Source organism: Dermacentor albipictus, chromosome 1 (assembly GCF_038994185.2).
Source record: "Dermacentor albipictus isolate Rhodes 1998 colony chromosome 1, USDA_Dalb.pri_finalv2, whole genome shotgun sequence".
In the NCBI taxonomy this organism is placed as follows: Eukaryota; Metazoa; Arthropoda; class Arachnida; order Ixodida; family Ixodidae; genus Dermacentor; species Dermacentor albipictus.
The window spans coordinates 23,439,438-23,461,024 of record NC_091821.1 but is presented as its reverse complement, the minus strand read 5'-3'; the positions used below and the strand labels follow the sequence as shown (position 1 = coordinate 23,461,024).

General features: G+C 46.4%; 1 protein-coding gene across 4 annotated transcripts in view; it reads left to right on the top strand.

The window, feature by feature from the left end:
• Positions 1-20,810, top strand: part of LOC135920467 (inaD-like protein) — an 81,426-nt gene extending 60,616 nt beyond the window's left edge. For 2 of the 4 annotated variants that reach the window (XM_065454715.2, XM_065454717.1), the window contains 3 exons: positions 11,924-12,151; positions 20,482-20,573; positions 20,682-20,810. In XM_065454715.2, coding sequence (XP_065310787.1) covers positions 11,924-12,151; positions 20,482-20,573; positions 20,682-20,718 — 357 coding nt within the window. In that variant the 3' untranslated portion in view covers positions 20,719-20,810. The remainder of the gene's footprint in view (positions 1-11,923; positions 12,152-20,481; positions 20,574-20,681) is intronic. The other 2 variants (XM_065454716.2, XM_065454718.2) reach the window with 2 other exon arrangements.
• The last annotated feature ends 777 nt before the right edge of the window (positions 20,811-21,587 follow it).

Genomic DNA, 21,587 nt, shown 5'->3' with positions numbered 1-21,587 from the left:
TTCTCTTTTAAGTTTGCTATGTTTGTTATTAAGTTGCTTCTATTTTTATGCGTTGCATAATGCAATCACTCAGTTCAGCCCTTGGGCGCGGCCGGGCAGCCACCATTGACCTTTAGCGCAACCACGTGACGTGACGTCACGACAGCGGGAGGAAAAGCTGGGCCCCAACTCGCGCAATATGCAACGCATTCTTGGCTTAACCAAGCTAAGCCTGGCCATTTTTATGCGAAGCATACTAGCCGCACAACCACGCTCTTCCTTGCTGCGCCGCGCGCGGCCGCGTAGCTACCATATGACGTCATAACAGCTGCAAAAGCGGAGGCTCAACTCGTGCGCTCGCTTGCGGCCGCGTAGCTACATAGCCGGGTCTCAGCTCGTGCGCTCGCCTGCATGAGTTGTTTCTTCGTCTAGCCGAACCAAATATAGCCAAGCAACAGCAGTTCACCAGGCTAAACAGTGGTTCAACAACTAAAATAAAGGCTAGTATGCTTCGCATCCTGGGCTTAACCTTAGCTAAGCCACAGCCATTTTTAAAGGAGAAAGCCTTTCTAGGCTCATGGAGAAGTCCATGAGCCTAGAAGTCCATGAGCAGACCTGGGCCGCTATCTTGTACACGTTCGAAAAGCCGACGTTCGATTTCGCTTCGCGCGATTGCCCAGGCTGCGCCGATATCGCGGCCAAGGCCAATCTAGTGCAATCGCGTGAGGTGAAATTGAACGTCGGCTCTTCGAACGTGTACAAGATAGCGGCCCTGACCGCCGGAGTGTCCGCCGAAGCTTCATCACGCCACATGAAGGCCGATTAAGGAGAGATGAAAGAATGAAAAATGATTGATAGCGACAGTTAGTGAATGATAACGTTACAAAATAGATTGGTAGATGTTAATAATGACTAGTGGTGACTACTAATGGCGTGTAATGACGACTAATGACTCCGAAATGACCAGTATGTCTAACGATGGCTTGTAACAACCACAGTTCATTACAAATGACTAAAAATGCTTACTATGCAGTAATGGCTAATAATGACTGAAATGACTTGTAATGACTAGTAATATCTATCAAATGACCAATGTCTAACCACAATTTGTAACGACTACAATTGATTAGAAATGACTAAAAATGCTTAGTAATGACCAGTATTGACTAATGACTGAAATGACTTGTAATGACTTCTAATGACTACTCAGTGACCAATATGTCTCACGTCGAATTTTAAAGACTACAATGAATTACAAATGATTAAAATGCTTAGTAATGACCAGTAATGGGTAATAATGACACAAATATCTTGTAATGACTAGTATAACGAATCGTAACGACTACAATCTATTAGAAATGACTAAAAATGCTTAGTAATGACCAGTAATGAGTAATAATAACTGAAATGACTTGTAATGACTAGTAATGACTACGGAGTGACCAATATGTATAACGACAACGTGTCACGACTACAATTCATTAGAAATTACTAAATATCCTTAGTAATGAGCAGTAATTATTAATAATGACTGAAATGACTTGTCATAATGACTACTAATCACTACGAAATGACCGATATGTCTAACGACGACTTGTAACGACTGCAAATGCGTACAAATGACTAAGAATACTTAATAATGAGTAGTAATGACGCATGACTTCTAATGACCCGTAATGAATCGTATATGGCTTGTGATTACCGAAATTATTTGAGGTGAAGAGAAGAAAAGAAAATATAGGTGAAGAGAAGAAGGAAAGAAAAAGGGAACAAAGAAGAGCAAGAGGAAAAGAAAGAAGACATATAGAAGAGGCAAGGAGAAAGAGGCGAATGATAAGAGGAGGAATTAAGAGTACGCTTTCGCAGTTCACCTCTTACGAGAGGTGAACTGCTTTACATAGAGACATTGTAATTTTTTTTTATTTCGCCAGCCGAGAGGAGAAGGGGGTTAGTTATCATCTTTGCCAATGCCTCCGTCCCGTTGTCAGACTAAACGCCGCACGCAACAGCCGCGTCCAATCAGGGAGGAGCTTTGCGCCGATTCTGACTCGCTTACATGCGTAATCATGCGAACGACAATTAAAATTGAGCCGGATATTTCGGAGCACAGACACACTAGAAGAATTCTTCCAACTGATACTGCGTAGAAACACGATTACCTCTAACCTTTCAATACAAACATACCCACTTACTGCAGTCAACAATAAGTTAATTATTCAATGTTAGTTAATTCGGCTGCTGACAGCAATAATTATCATCTGACTTTGTGTCCCCCTGCCCACATAACTTATTTGCACAGGTGGCCTTCGCGTGCCTCCCAGTGGCTAATTTTAAAAGAACCATAAAGCTTAATATTGAACACCCTGTATGTTTATATGCATAGACAGCATTTTGCAATGTTATAACGCGGTTTAATTCATGGGTCCGAGACCGTAAAGAGGTGCGACGAAATGTAAACGCGCTCCTATCATATTTACCGCTAAGTCGCCATTAATTTTTTTTATCTACATCAGCGATTGGTGCTTCGAAGTCAAAGCGTGAAGTTGGCACCCTCTTAGCTGTTTTGACGAGCATAGCAAGTCGTAGACCTAAAAAAGGCGGGGAGGAGGATGTCGTTAGCTTGAGACATGATAGTCTTGCAAGGACACGCCGTGGTTGCTTTTAGTGGATTTGGGGTTTCGCTGCTAAGCACGAGGTGCGGGATCAAATCCCGGCCACGGCGACCGAATTTTTATGGGGGAGGAATGCAAACACACCCGTTTACTTAGATTTAGGGGCACATTAGAGAACCGCAGCTGATCAAAATTAATGCCGGATCAAAATTAATGAGGATTCCCAGGCTACGGCGTGCCTTATAATTAGATCATGGTTTTGGCATGTAAAACCTCATAATTTAAGCCTTGCAAGAGCATGCCAGGGATTCTTCCACCTAATTGTCTCAATTTTGTATGCGCTTGCCGCCGAATGGCCACCCAGGTTAAAACAAGGTTAAACATGACGCAAGTTGGGAGTGCTCCTTTGAATTAAGCTCGGCCCTTGTGGACGCCTTAGAGCACCACGCGATGCGGAACGCTGCCGATAGAAACAGTGTGAGCTATGAAAATTTGGTTATGATTTTCAAACTTGGACCGCTGTAAACAGAACACATTTACCGTCGGTGACGGGTGGTCAAAGCCTGCCGCTATTCACCGCTGCTTCTTAAATACGTACTTCTAGTCCTCATCTGGCAGGCATGCCGTGACGCGTGCAGCACAAGTATCCATGGCCCCAGAGGTACGCAATGCTTAGGGCCGATGTATTTTACAGGGTGAGCGAGTTGCCTCAGCATAGGGCTAGCACGCGGTGCAAAGAATGTGGAGTAAAAGACCAAAGAAACGCGTAAACTCTTTGAAAAGTGTTTCTCTTAAAACTGTTACACGCTGAAAGTTGCACAATTTTTAAGAACGTGTCGCTCATAGCGCCATGTCTTGCTCTTAAAATGACTTTTCTTATAGGAGTTCTTGTCGCCGTGAGAGTGGATCGGTCCCCTGCAGGTCTCTCTGGCCCGTTGTGACACTTCTGACTCTTCGGTCACGCCCATAACCAAGAGCATTACACTCATGCCTTGATATAACCTTCCCGGAGAGGCAGGATGATGCCTCCAGCGTTTGGAACTATTCTCCTGCCACCATTTACGAGTGCGCTATCGTCCAGTCATTAGAAAACGTCGGGATGTTTCGCGTGTTGTGCAGCCTTCCGATCGATGCTATGGATCAAGGTGATCACATTCGGGAGTGTTGCAAGCAACAATTGTGACGATTCATTGTTGCCTTGAGGGTCACTCCAAGCATGAGATGCTGTCCGCTCAGCTAGCGCTCTCTTTTTATCCCCTTAACTCCCCCCACCTCCTCCTGCATAAACAGGACGCGCGTCTGGCTCACCTCCTTGCCTTCCCTTCTCTCTTTTCTTCGCTTCACAATAAGCAGTTCCGGAGGCAGAATTCATGGTCACGCACTCATCTATCGAATCACTTAGAAGCAAACGCAAGGCGTACGGTCGCTGAACAGAGCAAGCTTTGTCATCTGGCGGCAGTGGCGATCGAACCCAGACCACAATGTACCATGGCCTAGCAGGCAGGCGCTATTTTTTATCTATTTTACTTATATGATCCTCACGGCCATATGGCATAGAAGAAGGGAGTGGTTACAAAGCAGCAGTATACAAACTCAATGAGTTTTGCTAATAGCAGCCCATACACAGGCAGTCACTCGCGACTGCGCTGGCCCGTCTTGACGACCGGCCGCTTTCGGAGCAGAGAGTCCTGGAACGCCAGCCTATACAGTCATCACACCACAAGTCCCTCAAGGCACCCTTGAAGTTTTTGCGTTCGAGTGGCCTATTATATAAACTATACAGTTCTCACGGATGTTCCCTCGTCTCATCTATATATTTTCTTCCGTGCAATTTGCTTTATCTATTCGCTATTCTTTCCGTCTTTCATTTCGCCTTACCCTTCCCCCAGTGCAGAGTAGCAAACCAGATTATCTTCCGGTTAACCTCACTGTCTTTCCCACCCCGTTTCTTCATACAACAATTTCGCATGATTATACGAGGCTAGCTGGCGTTCACGCGAAACTTTGTTATCGGTGATGTTATTTGTTATTGGAAAGGCGGCTCCAATCCTGAGAAGTACGGTGTAGCAATAATGGAAGAAGACGAAAAGAAGGCTTGCATGAATAAGTTCGTATACGTTCTGACGGTGATCGGTGTGATTTCGAATGTACTGCGTCTGGCGGATGTGGTCGTCGTGAAGTGGGATATATGATAGAAGTTTTTATGAAATTGTACAGGACGAACAACTTTGCGACGGAAACGAAGTGGGATAAGGACTAGGTTAGCTTTTATTGAAGTTATACTCTCAGTCCTATTATAGTTTGAAATGATGAAATAAACAGTATCCCTTTGTATTTATTCAATTGAATTTATTAGAGTTTATCGTGGCTGGAAACCCATGTAACCCCTGACATGCTCCTCCTCCTTCCCTCAGCGCCGTATGTGCAGTTCCAACGTCTCTGGACTAGAAAGACGCCGTATCCACGCTGGGGGATCCTGTCTTGTCTCATCTTTTCACTATAGCAACCGGCAGTGCTCGCCGCGTTGTCTCGGCGGCTATAGGGTTCTCCTACTGTGCACAGCAAGGTCGTGGTTTCAATTCCCGAACAAGGCAGCTGCACTCAGACGAAGGTGGAATGAAAAACTGCCCACATACTTAGATTTTTTGGAACGTTAAGGAGACCCGTGTCATCGAAATTGAACCGCAGCCATCGGAGTCTGCGGCATCTCACAAGAGCTCTGGGTTGTACATACTAATCAATTGTTTCAAAAACCTGGCAGGTCGCGAGAAGATACGAGATAGTTCAGCTCTGGAGCTACCGTCATCCACAGCTTTCATATTGGCAGAAGGCAATAGGAGCTGCTTGCAGAGATTAATGTGGTCGTGCATCGTCATTCGTGATTCTGCAATTCGTCATTCTGCCGTACCCGAATGCACTGTGGAGGCGTATAGGAGCCGTTGCTGTATATAGGCTACAGTGTTTTAGGTTTCTTATCGCAGCTTTGTGTGGTGCCGCGGTTCAAAGTATGCGTGTACCATTTCTTTGTCTTACTTTTGTATTCTTTAGAGACTGCGTCGATAACAAATATACACCACTATACCCCATGTACCATTTTTTATTCCTATTTTAATCAGAAAAAAAAACTGGGTTGCTGCACAGGTCTCACTGAGATCAGATTCTGTGATTACCTTTGAATATGTACCTGGCTGTGTATGTTGTTGAGTGTAGCCTGTTTTGCGTGTTTGATTTAATACATCATGATATTTATATGGACTAGCATGCTATGTATGTGAGCAGTCCGGTGAACCGCTCGAGGTTTCTTTAAGACTCTTCCTTTCTCTCGATTCTTTTTTTGTGAAAACGCAAGGCTCCATGAAAAAAATATTGCGATGTTCAGTTAGCTAACTAGTGATGTTCCACTACTTACATTTAAATTGTAATTTCATGGCGCATGCCGCAATTGCGGAATTGAAGCCGGGAACTTGTAAAGACAGGCATGTAGTAGGAAGTTTATCAACAAAGAGTTCCAAACACTCAAGCAGGACTGCGCTGCAGTGAAAGTAGAAAATGTAGCTCTCAAACCACCAGAACAGGCACTTACACAGGAAGTGAAATTACTGAAAAAAAAGCGATTGCATGAAATATCGCTCAAGGTCACTGTTCAAGACCAATACTCTCGGAAGAAAAACATCGAAATTAAGGGAATTCCGCATGAGGAAGCTGAAAACCTAGTTAATGTGTTAGGCAAAGTAGGCGACGTACTGGATGAACCGATTAAGAAGGAAGACATTGAGATTTACCATCGAGTCGCTTCACGAAGGGCGGACATGGAGCAAAGCGTTGTGGTTGTTTTCAACCACCGTGCAAGCGTGAAAAAGTGCTTGAGAAAGCACGGAAGGCTATAATTCGTTCCGGTGACCCAGGATTTGACAGGCGGCAAGAACTGAACTGGCGCTTTGTTTGAGTGAAGGGCGGTAAAATCTTTGCACGGAAAACGAAAACATCCAATGTAATTCGAATTGTTTGCGAGGCAGATGTGCAAAAGATGTGCGAGAAGACACGTGTACATAAAGATTTCCTTGATCTGTTTTCTTATGTGGCGCCATGGGAATGGTTTCACCAAGAGACGTCATAAAGCCGAATTCGTACGATTACGTTTCATTTCTTCACTGTAACGCATAGTCGGCTAGCCACGAACATAACAAGTTTATCGCGCTTCTCGGTGACTTACCGTTTCAATTTCACAATGTAATGATTACGGAAACATGGTATCGGTCAGACGAGGAAGTGTTTCGAATTCCTGGTTTCCAAATCTTCTATTTTAACCGTTCTGATAGGTGTGGCGCGGCTGTATTGCAGCTTGTATCCGAGCAACTTTAATGTAGCATGCTTCCAGCTTACTCTGCATTGACAGCAGATTGCGAAGTGTTAAGTCTAGGATCACACAACTGTGTTTTCACTGTTCTGTATCGTCCCCTTAGCGGCGACATTGAGAGTTTTTTGCGTTTCTTGAAAGATTGTTGCGCCTTATCAGCACCAATCATTTGCAACATGTCATTGGCGGCTTATTAACTTTTTAGTAAATACAACGAATTGGCGAAGTTATCATATTATTCTTGATTCTTTCTGCTGCAGAAACGTAATTTCGGCACCCACACGAATCCGTACCAGCTCCAAAAGCATGCTTGAGTTGTTTATCACAAATAGCTCGGACGACTATGTGCAGTCCGGTGTAATTGAAGGAAACATCGGAGATCACTCGCCCGTGTACATGATTTATAAGGTGAATCGCGAATTTTGGAAGGCTCATCGTTCTGAGCCATTTCAGACTCAAGCAATTAACCAGAAAACTCTAGCAAATTTTAGCACGGAAATAAAAAGAATAGATTTCAGCTCTGTACTTGACTGCACAGACGCAGATGAAGCGTATAATGTATTTATGCATACCCTTTTAAACGTTTACGAAGGTTGTTTCCCGTACAAAAAAAAGAGAAAATAGAAAAAAAAGGAAACCCTGGCTTACTAATGAATGCCTCGGAATGATCCGCGGAAAAAATTCTTTGTATGCAAAGTTTCTGAAGACTCGGGATCCTGCGGAGTTTATTTAAAATATACAGAAACTGTTTAAATAAATTTTTGAGAAATGCCAAGAACAGACATTTCGAAAATATGCTTCCGATACCGAACTAAACGCTATTACGAGAAAGGCACTGAAATCAAATTTAATTAATAAAAGTCATTTTTTCTAAATTAGGAGCTTTGACAATTTTTGCCATGTTCCTAATCTCGCTTTTCCCTCGTTCCGCATATCTTTTTATGCTCTGCAGGACATTGCCGTTACATTCTGAGTAAGATTGTTGGTATTATTTTAGCGTATATTTTTACAGATGTTGTTTATCATTTGTGCATGATCTCTTTTTTTCTTTTTTTGGATATGGATGCATGTCTACATGCATAGATGTAAGTATGTATATATGTCAGGGAAGTGTGGATAAGTATTTGCACAGTTGTGAATGTATATAGATGTTATGTATGTTCTGATGTGAATATGGATGTATGTACAATGTCAATTCGTTTTGTACGTATGTAACACATTCCATTTGTGAATGTGCTGCAAGGGGACAGGAACCTCGTCAAGCTGCGGTTGTGCAGCTTTTTGTTCCTGCCCTCGCAATTTTCTTCTGCTGTAGAAAAGAAGGAAAATGTGAAATAAAGTTGAAAATTGAAAGAAAGTTGAAAGTTGAATAAAGAGGCTAGCACTAGATTCGAGTTGTCCACCGCTACACTCGCGATCGACATAACCTCTGGAAGGCAAAATATAGGGAGAAAGAAAGAAAGAAAGAAAGAAAGAAAGAAAGAAAGAAAGAAAGAAAGAAAGAAAGAAAGAAAGAAAGAAAGAAAGAAAGAAAACATGTGCTCTGCTGTCTTCGCTTGTCGAGGTTGCCCGCTTTTTTCCTGAACAGCTCTTCTTTCCTCTTCAGCGTCCAAAGTCATCGCGGCGTTCCTGTATCTTGTGTCGCCCGTTCTTAGACAATGGCTGTAGTCGGTTCTCGTGCGGCTCCGCTTCTCAGCTTGCAGAACATTCTTTGCAAGGACACCGTATTCTAGCGGAATGCCTCCGGCCTGCGTACGTGTCCTTCGTGTTTCCGACGCCTCCCGCATAATTATGCTGCTTCTCGGTGATCGTGCCGGGGTCACGAACGTCATTCAGACGACGGCGTCTGTGAAACCAGGATAGCCCAGTCGATGACCAGCGTCGATTAATTAATCAAATTGTCGTCCGCAACTTACATAGTGGCTTATGAGGCACGCCGTATTGAAAAGTTCCAAATTAATTTTTACCGGCTGGGTGTTCTTTAATGTGCGCCCAAAGCACGCTATTCGCGTGCTCACTTTTAAGCTTTACAGAATTTTTAAAAATCACTTATGGCAGATAGCATAACTTCATCCCTTGAGCTGGAATATTAAGAAACGCGGACATTACTTGCACGAAAAAATCAAAACATAAAATCAACTAATTGGCGAAAATTCGCAAATTAATTTCTTACTTAATTTCGTAGCCGGTGAGTTTGCGAGTCATATTCACTAGGAACAAATTTTAAGGGTGGCATGGGTTTCAAGATGCACTGTTGTTCCGCTTACTTTTTAACGAAACTCTCTCTTTCGTTCATTGCAGCGCGAAAGTAACATGAACGCCCATGTATTTCGTTGCACACTTTGGCAATGAGTGCCTCGAAACTGTTGTCATCCTGAAAATTCATTCTAAGTGGATACGCTTTGCAAACTCACTGGCTACCATTTGAAAATTGCAATGTGTGCCACAAAATAAATAATTAATGAAATAATTAGTGAAGGTTGTTAATCAGATGAATGTGTTTCCATTTATCGTGCAAGTAATGTACGCCTCTTTAAATATTCCAGCTCAAGGAATGAAATTATATCTACCAGAAGTGATTTTTTAAAATTCTGCACAACTTAAAGAGGATCATCTGTTATACACGAGTGTTTTTTGCATTCCACCTCCATCGGAAGGCGGCCGCCTTTGGCGGGAAATTGAACCCGCGACCTTATGCTGAGCATCGCCAACACAGCGAGTCAGCGTAGTTTTTAGCAAGCTGAATAAAAAAAGTAAAAAAAACAACCTTCACTAATAAAAAATTAACGACAATCCGGCGTTTAAGAGGCAGACAAGCTGTTTCTTGTTATTTTTTCCCCTTTCTTTCTTTCTTTCTTTCTTTCTTTCCCAGGAGCAAGATGTCGAGACGCAGAGGTACTTGATAATTTCATGATCGCTCATAGTGACCGGGCCGTGACCGTTACGCCGGGAAGAGTTGCCGAAGTGCGGATGACGTTCTCATCGTTTGCAACAAGGCACAGCTCTGTCGAATGTTTTCCCTTGGCTTTCAGCAAAGTGGTCCTCAGTATAGTAACTCGGAGCGACATCGCCTTCGGAGCGCTTATTTTAGCGAGGAGGCCGTAAAAAAAGAAACGAATTTTGGGGATTGGCTAATGTCTCTGAACAGTCAAGCCGAACCAACGCCATTTTGATCAGGGAACCGAGGGACTGTAGCATTCTTCGACGAACAGAAGGCACGGTTTTTCTGTCGCTTTCTGCGGGTTGCAATTCGCAACTAACGGTGTGATTCCTGTTGTGAATGTGCTCTTGTGTCGGAGCTTTCTTCAAGGGATAAGTGCACGCGGGGTCAAATTTCATGAACGACCTGGATGCTAATGCGCAACCACATGGAGGGCTTTATCTGCAAGTAGCTCATTTTGTCTTCCTACATAGTTAACTTTTTTTTTTCTGGATGAGCGAAAGAACCTTTGCTGTGCCCAGACTCCGGAAGTGCTGCTTTAATTTCCCCATAAGTATGCGTTTGCCCTCGGCTTAAATCATTCTCGAGAGAGAGAGAGAAAAACTTTATTGGTTCTATCAAGGAGGTTAGCGGTGAGCCGTCTTGCGCTTGCTGCCTGGCTTCTCAGCATGGGTGTGCCCCTATTCCAGGGCTCCACTGAGCCTGGCCACTTCGCACGCGTGCTGCACGATCGCCCTTTGGGCGGTGAGCTCGCTGCTGGTGAGCAGGCCCTCCCATTGCTCCGCACTCGGGTTTTTATGTTTATGGAATGTGTAGTTATGCTTACATTCCCATGTTATGTGGTAAAGAGTTGGTATTTCTCCGCACCATGGGCAGGAGTTTCTGTATTGTGTCGGGTACATTTTACTTAATATGTGTAGATTATAGAAAGTTCCGGTTTGTAGCCTTCTCCAGTCGGCTGCTTCCTGTTGTGTAAGTAGTGTGTGTGGCGGAGGATATTTCATTCTCTGCCCTCTATAGTAGTTTAATATTTCCGCACACGTCGGCTCCACCGTTGTAGGGTTCTCGAGAGGCTCTATCTGTCCAGCTCGGTATGTGATCTCGCGAACTAGACTGTCTGCTCTCACGTTCCCTTCTATCCCGGTATGGGCCGGTATCCAGAAAAGTTTGTGTGTCACTTTATTTCCGAGGGTTCCTGCTCCGAGGAGGATTCGCAGGGCCTCTTTACAGACTCTCCCCTGCATGTAATGCCTGCATGCAGCTTTGGAGTCTGTTAATATGGTCAATGATCTGTTATTTCGGTAGCCTTCGGTCGCTGCAAGCGCTATGGCGACCTCTTCCATCATTCTCGAAGATTCTCGAAGCTGCGCAGTATCAAGGTGTGAACCTTTATCTTTAGGGATTTCCACGCGGAAAGCGTGCGTTTTCTATATTGTTAATCTGAATAGTCTAGAATGCTGCATAAAGTTCAAACCGAAAGTCTTATCGTAGCTGCTATAGTGAACGCTCTCTTCTAGCCAAGCGCACTATGCCAGATAATCCTATTCGAGTGCTACTGAAACATGTGGCAATGCGAGGGTAACTGCAAACGCTTTCGCAATCATCGCTGCATGCAAAAGACCGGCACCAACGTCTCGTATCTCCGCCGCATTGATAATACGGTACACTGGTGCGCAACTGGAGTGCGCTCCGACAAGCGCTCTAATACCCGTGTCACACGGGCAACTCGGATCTCCTTCCCTTCCTTTCCCCAGAAAAAAGGGGGTGCGAAAAAAAAGAAAACATGACTCCTCTATTTTTCCGCCTATATTAAGAACTTGCTGTTGTCTCGTGACGCCGGTGACGACACGTGGTATATCAGCTGTTCTCACTAGAGAGACGTGATTTTCAGCTTTCCTGTTTGCAACGGAAGGCTTGACCCGAGGGAGGCGCGGCGAAAGATCGCGGTGGCCGCTCGTTCCCGGACTTTTAACGAGTCTATGCGCGCAGTAAACCGAGTGTCGCAGCGGCGGGCGCGTCTTTCACCTCCAACAGATTACCAGGGCGCACGTGCAGGATCGAGGTGTCCGTATCGCGAATGCGCAGATCGAGTGCGTCGCCGTGAAGCTCCACCGCGGCTGGCACACCAAGCTGGGCTTCAGCCTCCGCGACTGCGATCCTGACGCCCGCGACACGCCCAATGCACCTGTCGTCAAGGCCGTCTACGCGGGGAGCCTGGCCTCGAGAGACGGGCGCATCCGGCCCGGCGACTTCCTCATCCAGGTATGCGTGTGCATACACGTGTCGCGAGTCAGAAAATGCGAAGTTGTTTGTCGACGGCGTCTTCATGACGCTCTGTTCTAAGATAAGAGGGGGCGCGAAAAAAAATAATAAAAACAAAGAAAGCGTCTCATTGTACGAAAAAGTCGACAGTGAAGGTCGCTTTATACAAAGCAGTGTGCGTGGCGAGAAAATTTGTCACCGTTCCGTGCATTTCAGTTGGGTGAGTGCGATAAATGTTTGTCCTTTAAGCATTCTCTCGTTGTTAAGATGAACTTTAGACGAGTCTAAAGCGAATGCGAACACGCGATAGATTGCGTTGACGCATGCATTGCGTACTTGCCCTCAAGTAACGCTACAGCACCTTCGAGCTCATTTGCCGCAAAAGCAGTGGCAATGTTGGAGATACCTCGGAGCTGGTGATTGCCTCGGGATTCTTGGTTAATGAAAATGTGCGCTGGCTGGCTTCGGTTTAGCAGTAATAACGCGCCCACTGAGGTTACTAATTAAATAGCGAATTTATTCATAAATAGCAAATTATCCAGCCCGGTCATTCTCGGGATTCACGGAGGAATCTTTCGCTGACACTATTTTTTCATAGTGACAAGACTACCAGAGAAGTCACTGAAACATTCCATATCATCAGAAAATCTAATAGACGCGTTAGCAAAACATCTTTAATCTTGTCAGCGAAAGAAATGGCATTGCTGCATAAAGGGTAGATTGCAAGGCAGGTACAACGCGTGCGTATGTTGGCTGTCCGGAGTTTGTATCTGATCACCGATGTATGACTGGGCGCATGCGTGCCCAGTTTTGTACGTATAAATGTTGACTTCGTACTTCAAATAAATCAGTTGTAAGTTCAGCGCTGTGTTTGTCTCCTCCTCTTTCTGGTCCTGTCGTCTAGCGCTGTTTGAATTTTATTACCATGTTACTGCAGCAGCATGTGTCCCCTTTCGCCCGCTCTGATCCGTTGAGGCGCGCTCGTGACGTCACGTCGCAGCCAATGGCAATGCGAATTTAGCTACCGTATCACTTCTAGAGACGACAGATGCCAGTTTTTTTCGCTAAATGGGCCATTTGACGCGTTCGCGTCATAAAGGAAGGAGGCTAATTTACATAATTAAGTACACGTGATGCAGTTCACAACTAGAGTTACGGTCAACTGAGGACTCTGGGGAGCTCGTGAATGAGAAACAACTGAAAGGTGATCGCGACAGTGACAGTAAGCAATGAAACACGCTGCTATTGTGCAAATAAGTAACGGTCTTGCCTAAATCGGGCAAAAAAATTAGTAAGCTGCCTCAAGGCAGCTTATCCTAAACGAATGGCAGGGAATTATTGAGCAGAAGCTATCTGCTCCATGCGTTCGCGCAGGAACCGGTGCCTCTGCGCAGCAACCATGGCTCTCTGCAGAGGGACTGTTCGGAACAGTCGACAACTTTGTTGCCTAAATTTCGCCCTGTAGACTCCAATAAGTGTCGTTACCCCTTAAATTCGGCCATAAACCAATATTCGACAACTTCGAATTGTAAATTATCGAATTGAATGCGAATCAAATAGCAAAGACTAGTCGATATGTATTAGATATTTCGGATATTAGAGAGCTTTAGTGTATATACAATACACAGCAAACGCAAGAATTTTGTGTTTTCGTTAGCGGGATGCACATTGCGCATTGCGTAAGGGACGCTGCGACTCTTGCGTGCACGTGCGTTATTCTCGGTATTTAAATTGTCTCCATGGCACTCTACGAGACGCGATGTATCTCTTAACCAATACAAGAGACTGGCGCTTCTGCGATACGCCAAACACCCTCTGCCACACGATCTCGGAATGCAACAAGAGTCGACGGACAACGCCCATCCAATCACCAACAGAAGACCAGTGGGAAGCCCAGCGCACAAGCGCAAGCCCCGAGGACCAGCTATGGCTGGTGAACAGGACTGTAGGCTATAAGCACAGGGCCACGACTACCTGGAATAGCATGGCCGCCCACCTCCGGGCTTGAATAGCTTGGTCTCTGAAATAAAGCTTAAGCGATGCGAATATGGCCGCACCCGTCGAAGTGAGTGCCGTCTGTTTCTGATCTATCAATAGTCGTCGTCCTACGCTGTTTGGCTCATTTGTTCCCAAGTGATGCTTGTGTTTGCTTTAGATTTGTTTCATGATAGTTCGAGAGCAAAGCACTCGCAACAATTCGGTGGTGTTTGCGACATTCGTTCTCAATTTTTTTTTTTTAGCTTTAGGCTTAACGAGAGAGGCTGTATACTATATCTAGCTGTACACCTCCGAGATTTGGCTGTGCGTGCTGTAAACTAGGCGCGATGACAGATCTCATAGGTCGTAGGCCACAAATGTGCGCCTGTACTTTATATTTCGTACATATGACGCAAGAGTCTACATTTTATGATGATTACCGACATTTGTGACCATACTGAGCATGCCATATTGAATCGCCTCTCCCGCCATCTGGAAGAGCACGAAATCTACCTGCATCCGACGATCGGATTTAGGCCGGGCTTATCTACACAAGACTCCATAATGCTCCTAAAGCACCGCATAATTGACTGCAAGACGAGAGGCACGAGGGCTGTCGTGGGCCTGGACATGGGAAAGGCCTTCGACAACATCCTCCACTCTTTCGTGCTGAAAATGATATCGGGCCTCAATCTGGGAAAGCACTTCTACTACTAAGTCAAATCTTTCCTGACCGGCAGAACGGCCACACTTAAGGCCGTTAGTTTGACGGCCAAAACGACGAAGCTCAGCATCATGGACACATCGCAGGCAGCGGTCATCTCGCCGACCCTCTTCAACCTCTCGATGATCGGGCTGTCCAAGAGGCTCGCCGAGATTGACGGCGTCGAGCACACGATTTACACGGACGATGTCACGTTCTTGTGCACAGGCTGCAGCTATGGTGAAATAGAGCAGGGACTGCAGGAGGCAATCAGCGTCACGGAGGAGTGTCTTGTATCCATGGGGCTCAGGGGCTCACCAAAGAAATCGGAACTCTTACTGTACAGACCAAAGAGAAGGGAAACCAAATCCAAGCGCTGGAAACCCCTGGAGAAAACCGGCATCACGCTACGTAAGAGCGACGGCAAAACTGTGCCGAGGGTGGATTCTATCCGGGTCCTCGGGATGACGATCGAGTCTAACGGCTCCAGCAACCAAATGATCGTGCGTCCCACTAAGGCGGACAATGCCATTAGACTCATCAAGAGAGTCGCCAACTGACGGCAAGGCCTGTGCCAAGACAACGTCGTCCGTTTGGTGCACGCCTTGATTCTGTCACTTTGCTTACGTCGCTGCAATTCAGGAGTGGCAGAGGGTGGAGAGGGACAAACTCAACGCGCTCCTGAGAAAGGTCATTAAGAGCGCCCTGGGATTACCCATATATATATATATATATATATATATATATATATATATATATATATATATATATATATATATATATATATATATATATATATATATATATATATATATATACGAAGACCGAGAGGCTCATGCAGTTGGGCGTGCACAACACTCTAGAAGAGATTGCTTAGGGCGCAGGAGAGAGCTCAATGCATCACTCTCCACCACGCAGTCCGCAAGACAAATCTTGAAAAGGGTAGGCATCTCGCCCGCCACGGTTGAAGATAAGCACTGTGAGATGCAGAGGAAGCTGAGGGATTGCAGCACGGTCGTGCCCATTCCGAGGAACGTACAACCAGTACAAAGCGTGGGCAGAATGCGAGCTAGAGCCAAAGCCCTGTTCGAGAAAGCCAAGGAACAAGAAGAAAGCACTTTCGTCGATACGGTGTGCGAACTCAGCGGGCGAGCGTTCACCGCGGTCTGCCTGGATGATAGAAGAAATATCACGGATTCCGCGTCTCTGTATACAACTGATCCAGAAACGGCCGAACAGGTAGTCATCGCCCTGGCACTCCTGGATGGCGAGAAAACCAGAATACACAGTGACTCGAGGGCGGCAGTGAGAGCCTTTGCAAAGGGCACCATTTCCAGACAGGCCATGGCGATCCTCCGCGGCAAGGACGTTAATCCGCACACGATCATTTGGTTTCCCGCAAACATGGGATAAATTGACGGAGCTCCGACTAATCTCAGCGAGTCGGCTCACGACGCTGCGCGAGGGCTTACAGACCACGTGGCGCTAGGGCAGCCAGGCTTGGAGGTTACATACTGCAGGGACCACCTTCTCTCATACAACGAACTCGCGAAACCCTTTTACTTGGCTCGCAGATGATATCCGCCTCCGCACATAAAGATAAACAGAGCCAAAGCTCTCACCCTGAGGCTCTTGCAGACGGGGACCTATCCCAATCCCCTATTAATAAGCAATATATTTCCCGAAGGCTTGGCTTCAACGTTTACCTGCGATGCGGTAGCGTAGCAGACGTAGAACATATGCTCTGGCGGTGCTCTGCGTTACGGAGCGACAAGGACAACACCAAAGAGCGTTGACACGTGGCTCTCCGTAGCCCCGAACTAGTCGAACAGACATGGGCAGTCCATCGGGCCCGCGATGCGGCCGATAGGCTAGGCCGTTCGGTCCCGACGTGGGAGCGACCCGCTTGAGGCTATAGGAATCAAGCGCGACCCGAAGGACCTGAATAAAGTTTTTCATACCATAACATACCGATATTTACGGGAAAAGCAAAGTGTGGTCGGTGCTGAGCGGATAGTACGATGCACCAAATTGGGTTGACATGCGGTGTGAATTTGGTTTGTTTGTAATTCCTGCCTGAACTTTTTACGCCTAGGTGGCGCCGCAACGATTTGCTTTTGCGGGAGTGTTCCACTCGGTATACCACTATTCTAGTTTGCACCGCGCTCTGCAGCGTGCGATAGCATTAGCGTTCCGTCACAAGCTAACGCTTATGTAAGCACTATACGCCATATACAGGGTGGTTCACGTAACTTGAACCAAGGTTTTAAAGAAGTGGTTAACCACAACTGAATGAAACCAACGACATATGGTTTGCCGACATGTGGCGCATTCGCCGCCATATGTCATTGGTTTCACCCAGTTGCGGTTAACCACTGTTTTACTGCAATATCAATTATATGGACACTCTAGGCGCATTTCTGCCATCGCTGTGATGTTCCGTATATAATCCAAGGGCGATAACACCGTTGTCGCCGACGCTATATGCGCGAGTGAAAGCGTGCGAAGGGAGCCGACGATCGCGGCTCAATCTCGCCCGTGCGAAAGGGAGGAGAGCGGGGAGGAAGCACGCCAAAATATTGCGAAGCACCAATGTTGCGAAGCACTAGCGGGTGGGGGGAGGGGGGGCTGCAACTGCGTATGTGGCAGCGGCGCATGGTCGCGCAGCCGTATCTTCAGAGCGTTGGGGGCAGAGTCTATACTGACGGAAAACTTTCTGATGCTGTGAAGGAAAAGCTACCGAGGCAAAGCGCGCATGATTGAGAGCACTTCCGAAAACGGTCCCGCATTTTAATCCATGTTAGTTTAAGCTGGGGAAGAGAAAACAACCACCCTTTTAGCAACAAGACAGTAAAGTTTCGTTCGTTCTCCGTCCTCGCTTCACCGTTGGAACTTGAAGCTTCTCGGACGATGATCGGCAGTTGTTGATCAAACGCAGGCAGGAAACGATGAGATCAGATGTACAAGAAATATTTATATGTAAACTTTTCTATATACATGGCAGGTAAAACAAATACATTACAAAATTGAACAATTGAGAAACAAAGTCTCACTCTTCGACTGTCTCATTGACTGTTAGAGCCCAGACTCGTTTTAACGTACATAGTACGGAGGCTCACTGATCTATCAGCAATCCTGATTTCAGCCAAGTCTCAAGGACAGCATGTCGTCCCGATTTTTATTGCCCAAATATACAAAGAAAAAAAGGCGGTAGGGCGTTGGCCCGTCCCACAGGTTCAGTTGCCAATCAGAGTCAACCGTTTGTTAAGCCACAACCCACAGGGATGGGCTTACTCTTAAAAATAAACATGTCGGAAAACAAAGCTCTTTTCCTTCTTCGCCAAAACTCCGTTGCCCTCTCATTTCTCCGTAGTTAGTGACGGGCTCAGCAAAACACGCCAGGCCCGAACAAGTTATCGCTAGACCGTTTCAAATCCCAACGGCGCCTAGGCCGCAAATATCTCGGAAGCAGGGGCATCGACACCACGAAGTGCCGTTGTACTCAAAGTTTGGCCGTGTGGGAGACGGATGGCCCTCCTTGTCCTTCAAACTTATTGTCTACAAGACAAAGTTCTCCGAGTGCGTGTTTCCAAGACGCCGTCGTCCGAATGCACTCTTTACGTGTGCACCGCATTCCTACAGCGTGCACGGTAAGCTGGCCTTCGACACCACACAGGCAGTCGCACCCAACAACAAAGCTGGCGATTGCGTTCCGGACGCGTAGAGGATTAGGTCCATGCTCACTGCATGCGGCACGGGGTCAGAGTTGCTAAGTCCTTCTTAACCTCGGCGGCGCCTCCAATTAGTCAGGCACTCGGGCGCCAGACCCACAATACCTTGTACAGCGGTCCATTTCAAGGCTGGTCTGTGTGACCGTCGGCGGACTGCCAACACCGTGCGCACAATACCGACTTCCCGGAATCGGCACTCGCCCGCCTGGCGCCCGCCGCGACGCGTCACCCAACCCCGCGCGTTGCCTGTGACATCACATAACACAGCAACTGTCGCCCCGCTGACATGGGGGGAAGTGAACCCCCTCTCTATACACAAAGCACGAGGCCGATTCGTGACACTTAAGAACACGAACAATCAGAGCGACCTTACAAAGACAGAACACACCACTGAGTGTAAAAGTTTACTTATATAGCTCCTTTTCCTTTCCGCGTCTGAGGAAACGCGAAACTGTCGCACGTGCAAGCTGCGTCGATTCAGTGTCTGTTCCGAGCAACCAAAAGTACTGTCAAGTGCTGCCGGACTACTCGGCGCCGTAACACATGTGCAAAAGCCACGTGCCTAGCTTTCCCTTCGTAGCCACAGAAAGTTGTTCGCTAGTATAGGTGCGTCGACGGTTCGTACCTTTGTGCGTGCTGTGTGTTCTCGGCGCTCAACTTGCATCGAAGCAATTTACAGTGCGAATGTCGGTTCACTCGCTGCTGATGCCGTGCTTGCTCACGCCAGCGTTTCGACAACGAGTGTCGATCCGCGGTCATCGAGTGTGATGTGTTCATATTTACTGTGTGCTGACATCATTTTTGTTAATTTATTCAGCAAACGAATGTTTACAAATTGATACGACCGATAAAAGTGCTATATTTACTTCGTATGGCTGTCTGCAAATTTGCTATCGCAATCTATATGATACAGCTTCGCCTTTCTGGCGAAACTGCGCCTTTTTTAAAAATTCCTTGGATCAAGTTACGTGAAACACCTTAGGTGTCGCACCTAACGTTAGCCAAGTTCAACGAAAAAATAAAAAAAACATGCCGCAAGTCACGATTGTAATATATATGGTGTTTCGTTGTCAGACGTCAGAGGACCGGACACCGTAAAACTTATAATTGTACATTGCACCGTGTTTATAAATATTTTTTTCGTTGACCAGTTTGGCTAACGTTAGCTAGGACACCATAGTATACTAAAACTTTATTCGCACACCGCTACTAAATAGTGAGCTTAAGATTAAGCGCAAGCGTGTCGTTTTCAACCTTTCCATCCGGCACCAACAATTAAACCTAGACATTCCCAGCAATCTTTAGTCTTACGCCTGTTTCGAGATATCAGGCCAAGAAGTGTGTGGAAATATAGGTTTCTGTTCCACGTATTCCAGGAATGCACGAATAAAAGCTTTTCGGAAGTATGCTGCGTTTAACACCGATGTACAGTGCTAAGAATTGAAACGCGAAAATTTTATAATCGAATCCAGTGGGTTGTTTTGTTTCCAGTTTCGCTTGCATTTGTAACTTCGACTTAATTCCAACTTCAGAACGTATAAACGTGGGGCTACTTCGTGGATAGGAATCAGTTACAGGGCGATTGCGCGTCGCTCTTCAATGTGATTGCGCGTAACAGGCGTTCGTTGCTGTTCGCGTTTCAATTTTTTGGGCATTGTGCTTCGCCGTCCACGCATTCGAGAGGACCGTCTCGAAACATGGTTCTTCTTCCAATTCCCCCGAAGTGCCGTCAGGGCACTTAAAATGCTCCCTGGGGCAGTGAATTCAATGTTAGAATTGTTGCTGTATAAGCGAACGGCTGCAACAAAGTTGCAGACAGCCGCGAGGTCTCTTTGTCTGCCACTTTGTTTTTGAGTTGCGATTCTGCAAGGTTTGCGCAACTCTGCCGGGTGCTTTTCTTTTTTATTGATACTTCGCAGGTGAACGGTTGCGACTTCATCGGATGCTGCGCCAAAGACACCGTGGACTATATAAGGAAGTGTGGTGGCACGCTTCAGCTACTCTTTGTCAGGTACAGTACACGACGCGGTCTCTCGGGTCCGTTATCCGTGACCGATTCATGATCACGTGTTTCCTTTGTCACTGTACGATACGTTTCTGAGCTTGGCATTGCTTTCAGGGTGCACAAGTTGGACTTCGCACCTGACCAGCAATGAAAAAGGCGCAAGAAAAACGCACCCGGCCCCTTCACCATCTCCTATACACCCATTTCCTTGTTACCCACATATTTATAAACATGTTACTGAAATACCTTTGTTGTGTGGGTCACTTCACTCTTTGCCTCGTCTTCCGTTTTTTGTGAAAAAAAAATGGGGGATATTAAAAAATGTCGAGCGGCATCCATCTACTTGCAGTAAAGCACCCTCCGCCATCTTGTCGTAAGCACGGCAATACTAATTAGTAGATTTCGTGGAAGGGAGCGTGTGAAATAATTGTTTATAACAGTGCGATTTAATCCTACACGCGAATGAATAAACGAACATCGCGCGATATATGACACGAGAAGGCAACAAGGAGCGTCGAGTGCGCCAAGCAAAGGGTGCCGTGTCATGACCCGCTAGTTTCCGCACGTATCACGAATATTACTGTGGGCTGCCCGCACTCGCCATTGGGACGCGAGAGACACTCGGCACATTCCCGATAGTTGCAGGCTCAACACACACACACTAATAGGCAGCGCGCAATAAAGACACCTGAAGTTAAGAATACGGCATCAGCCCATATCAACTTGCACAAAGCGGGACGGCGTCTCCCGTCCCCTACTGCTGCATACAGTTGGCGCGGCGGTCGCGAATCTCTCCATGGCATGTCGTGCATAGAGTACGCGGTTCCTGGTATATTTATTAGTATTGCAATGCACTACACTTTAATGTGCAGATAAGCCTTCGGTTGTAGTGAGTAGAAAAGTGGCGCTGCCTACGCTTGGCGTTTGCGATGAGTTCGCTTGACTCGTCTGCCGACAATAACGATGCCACGGGGCCAGCCAGCCCTGACGTAAGCGTGTACTTGTGGCAAAACGCGGTAC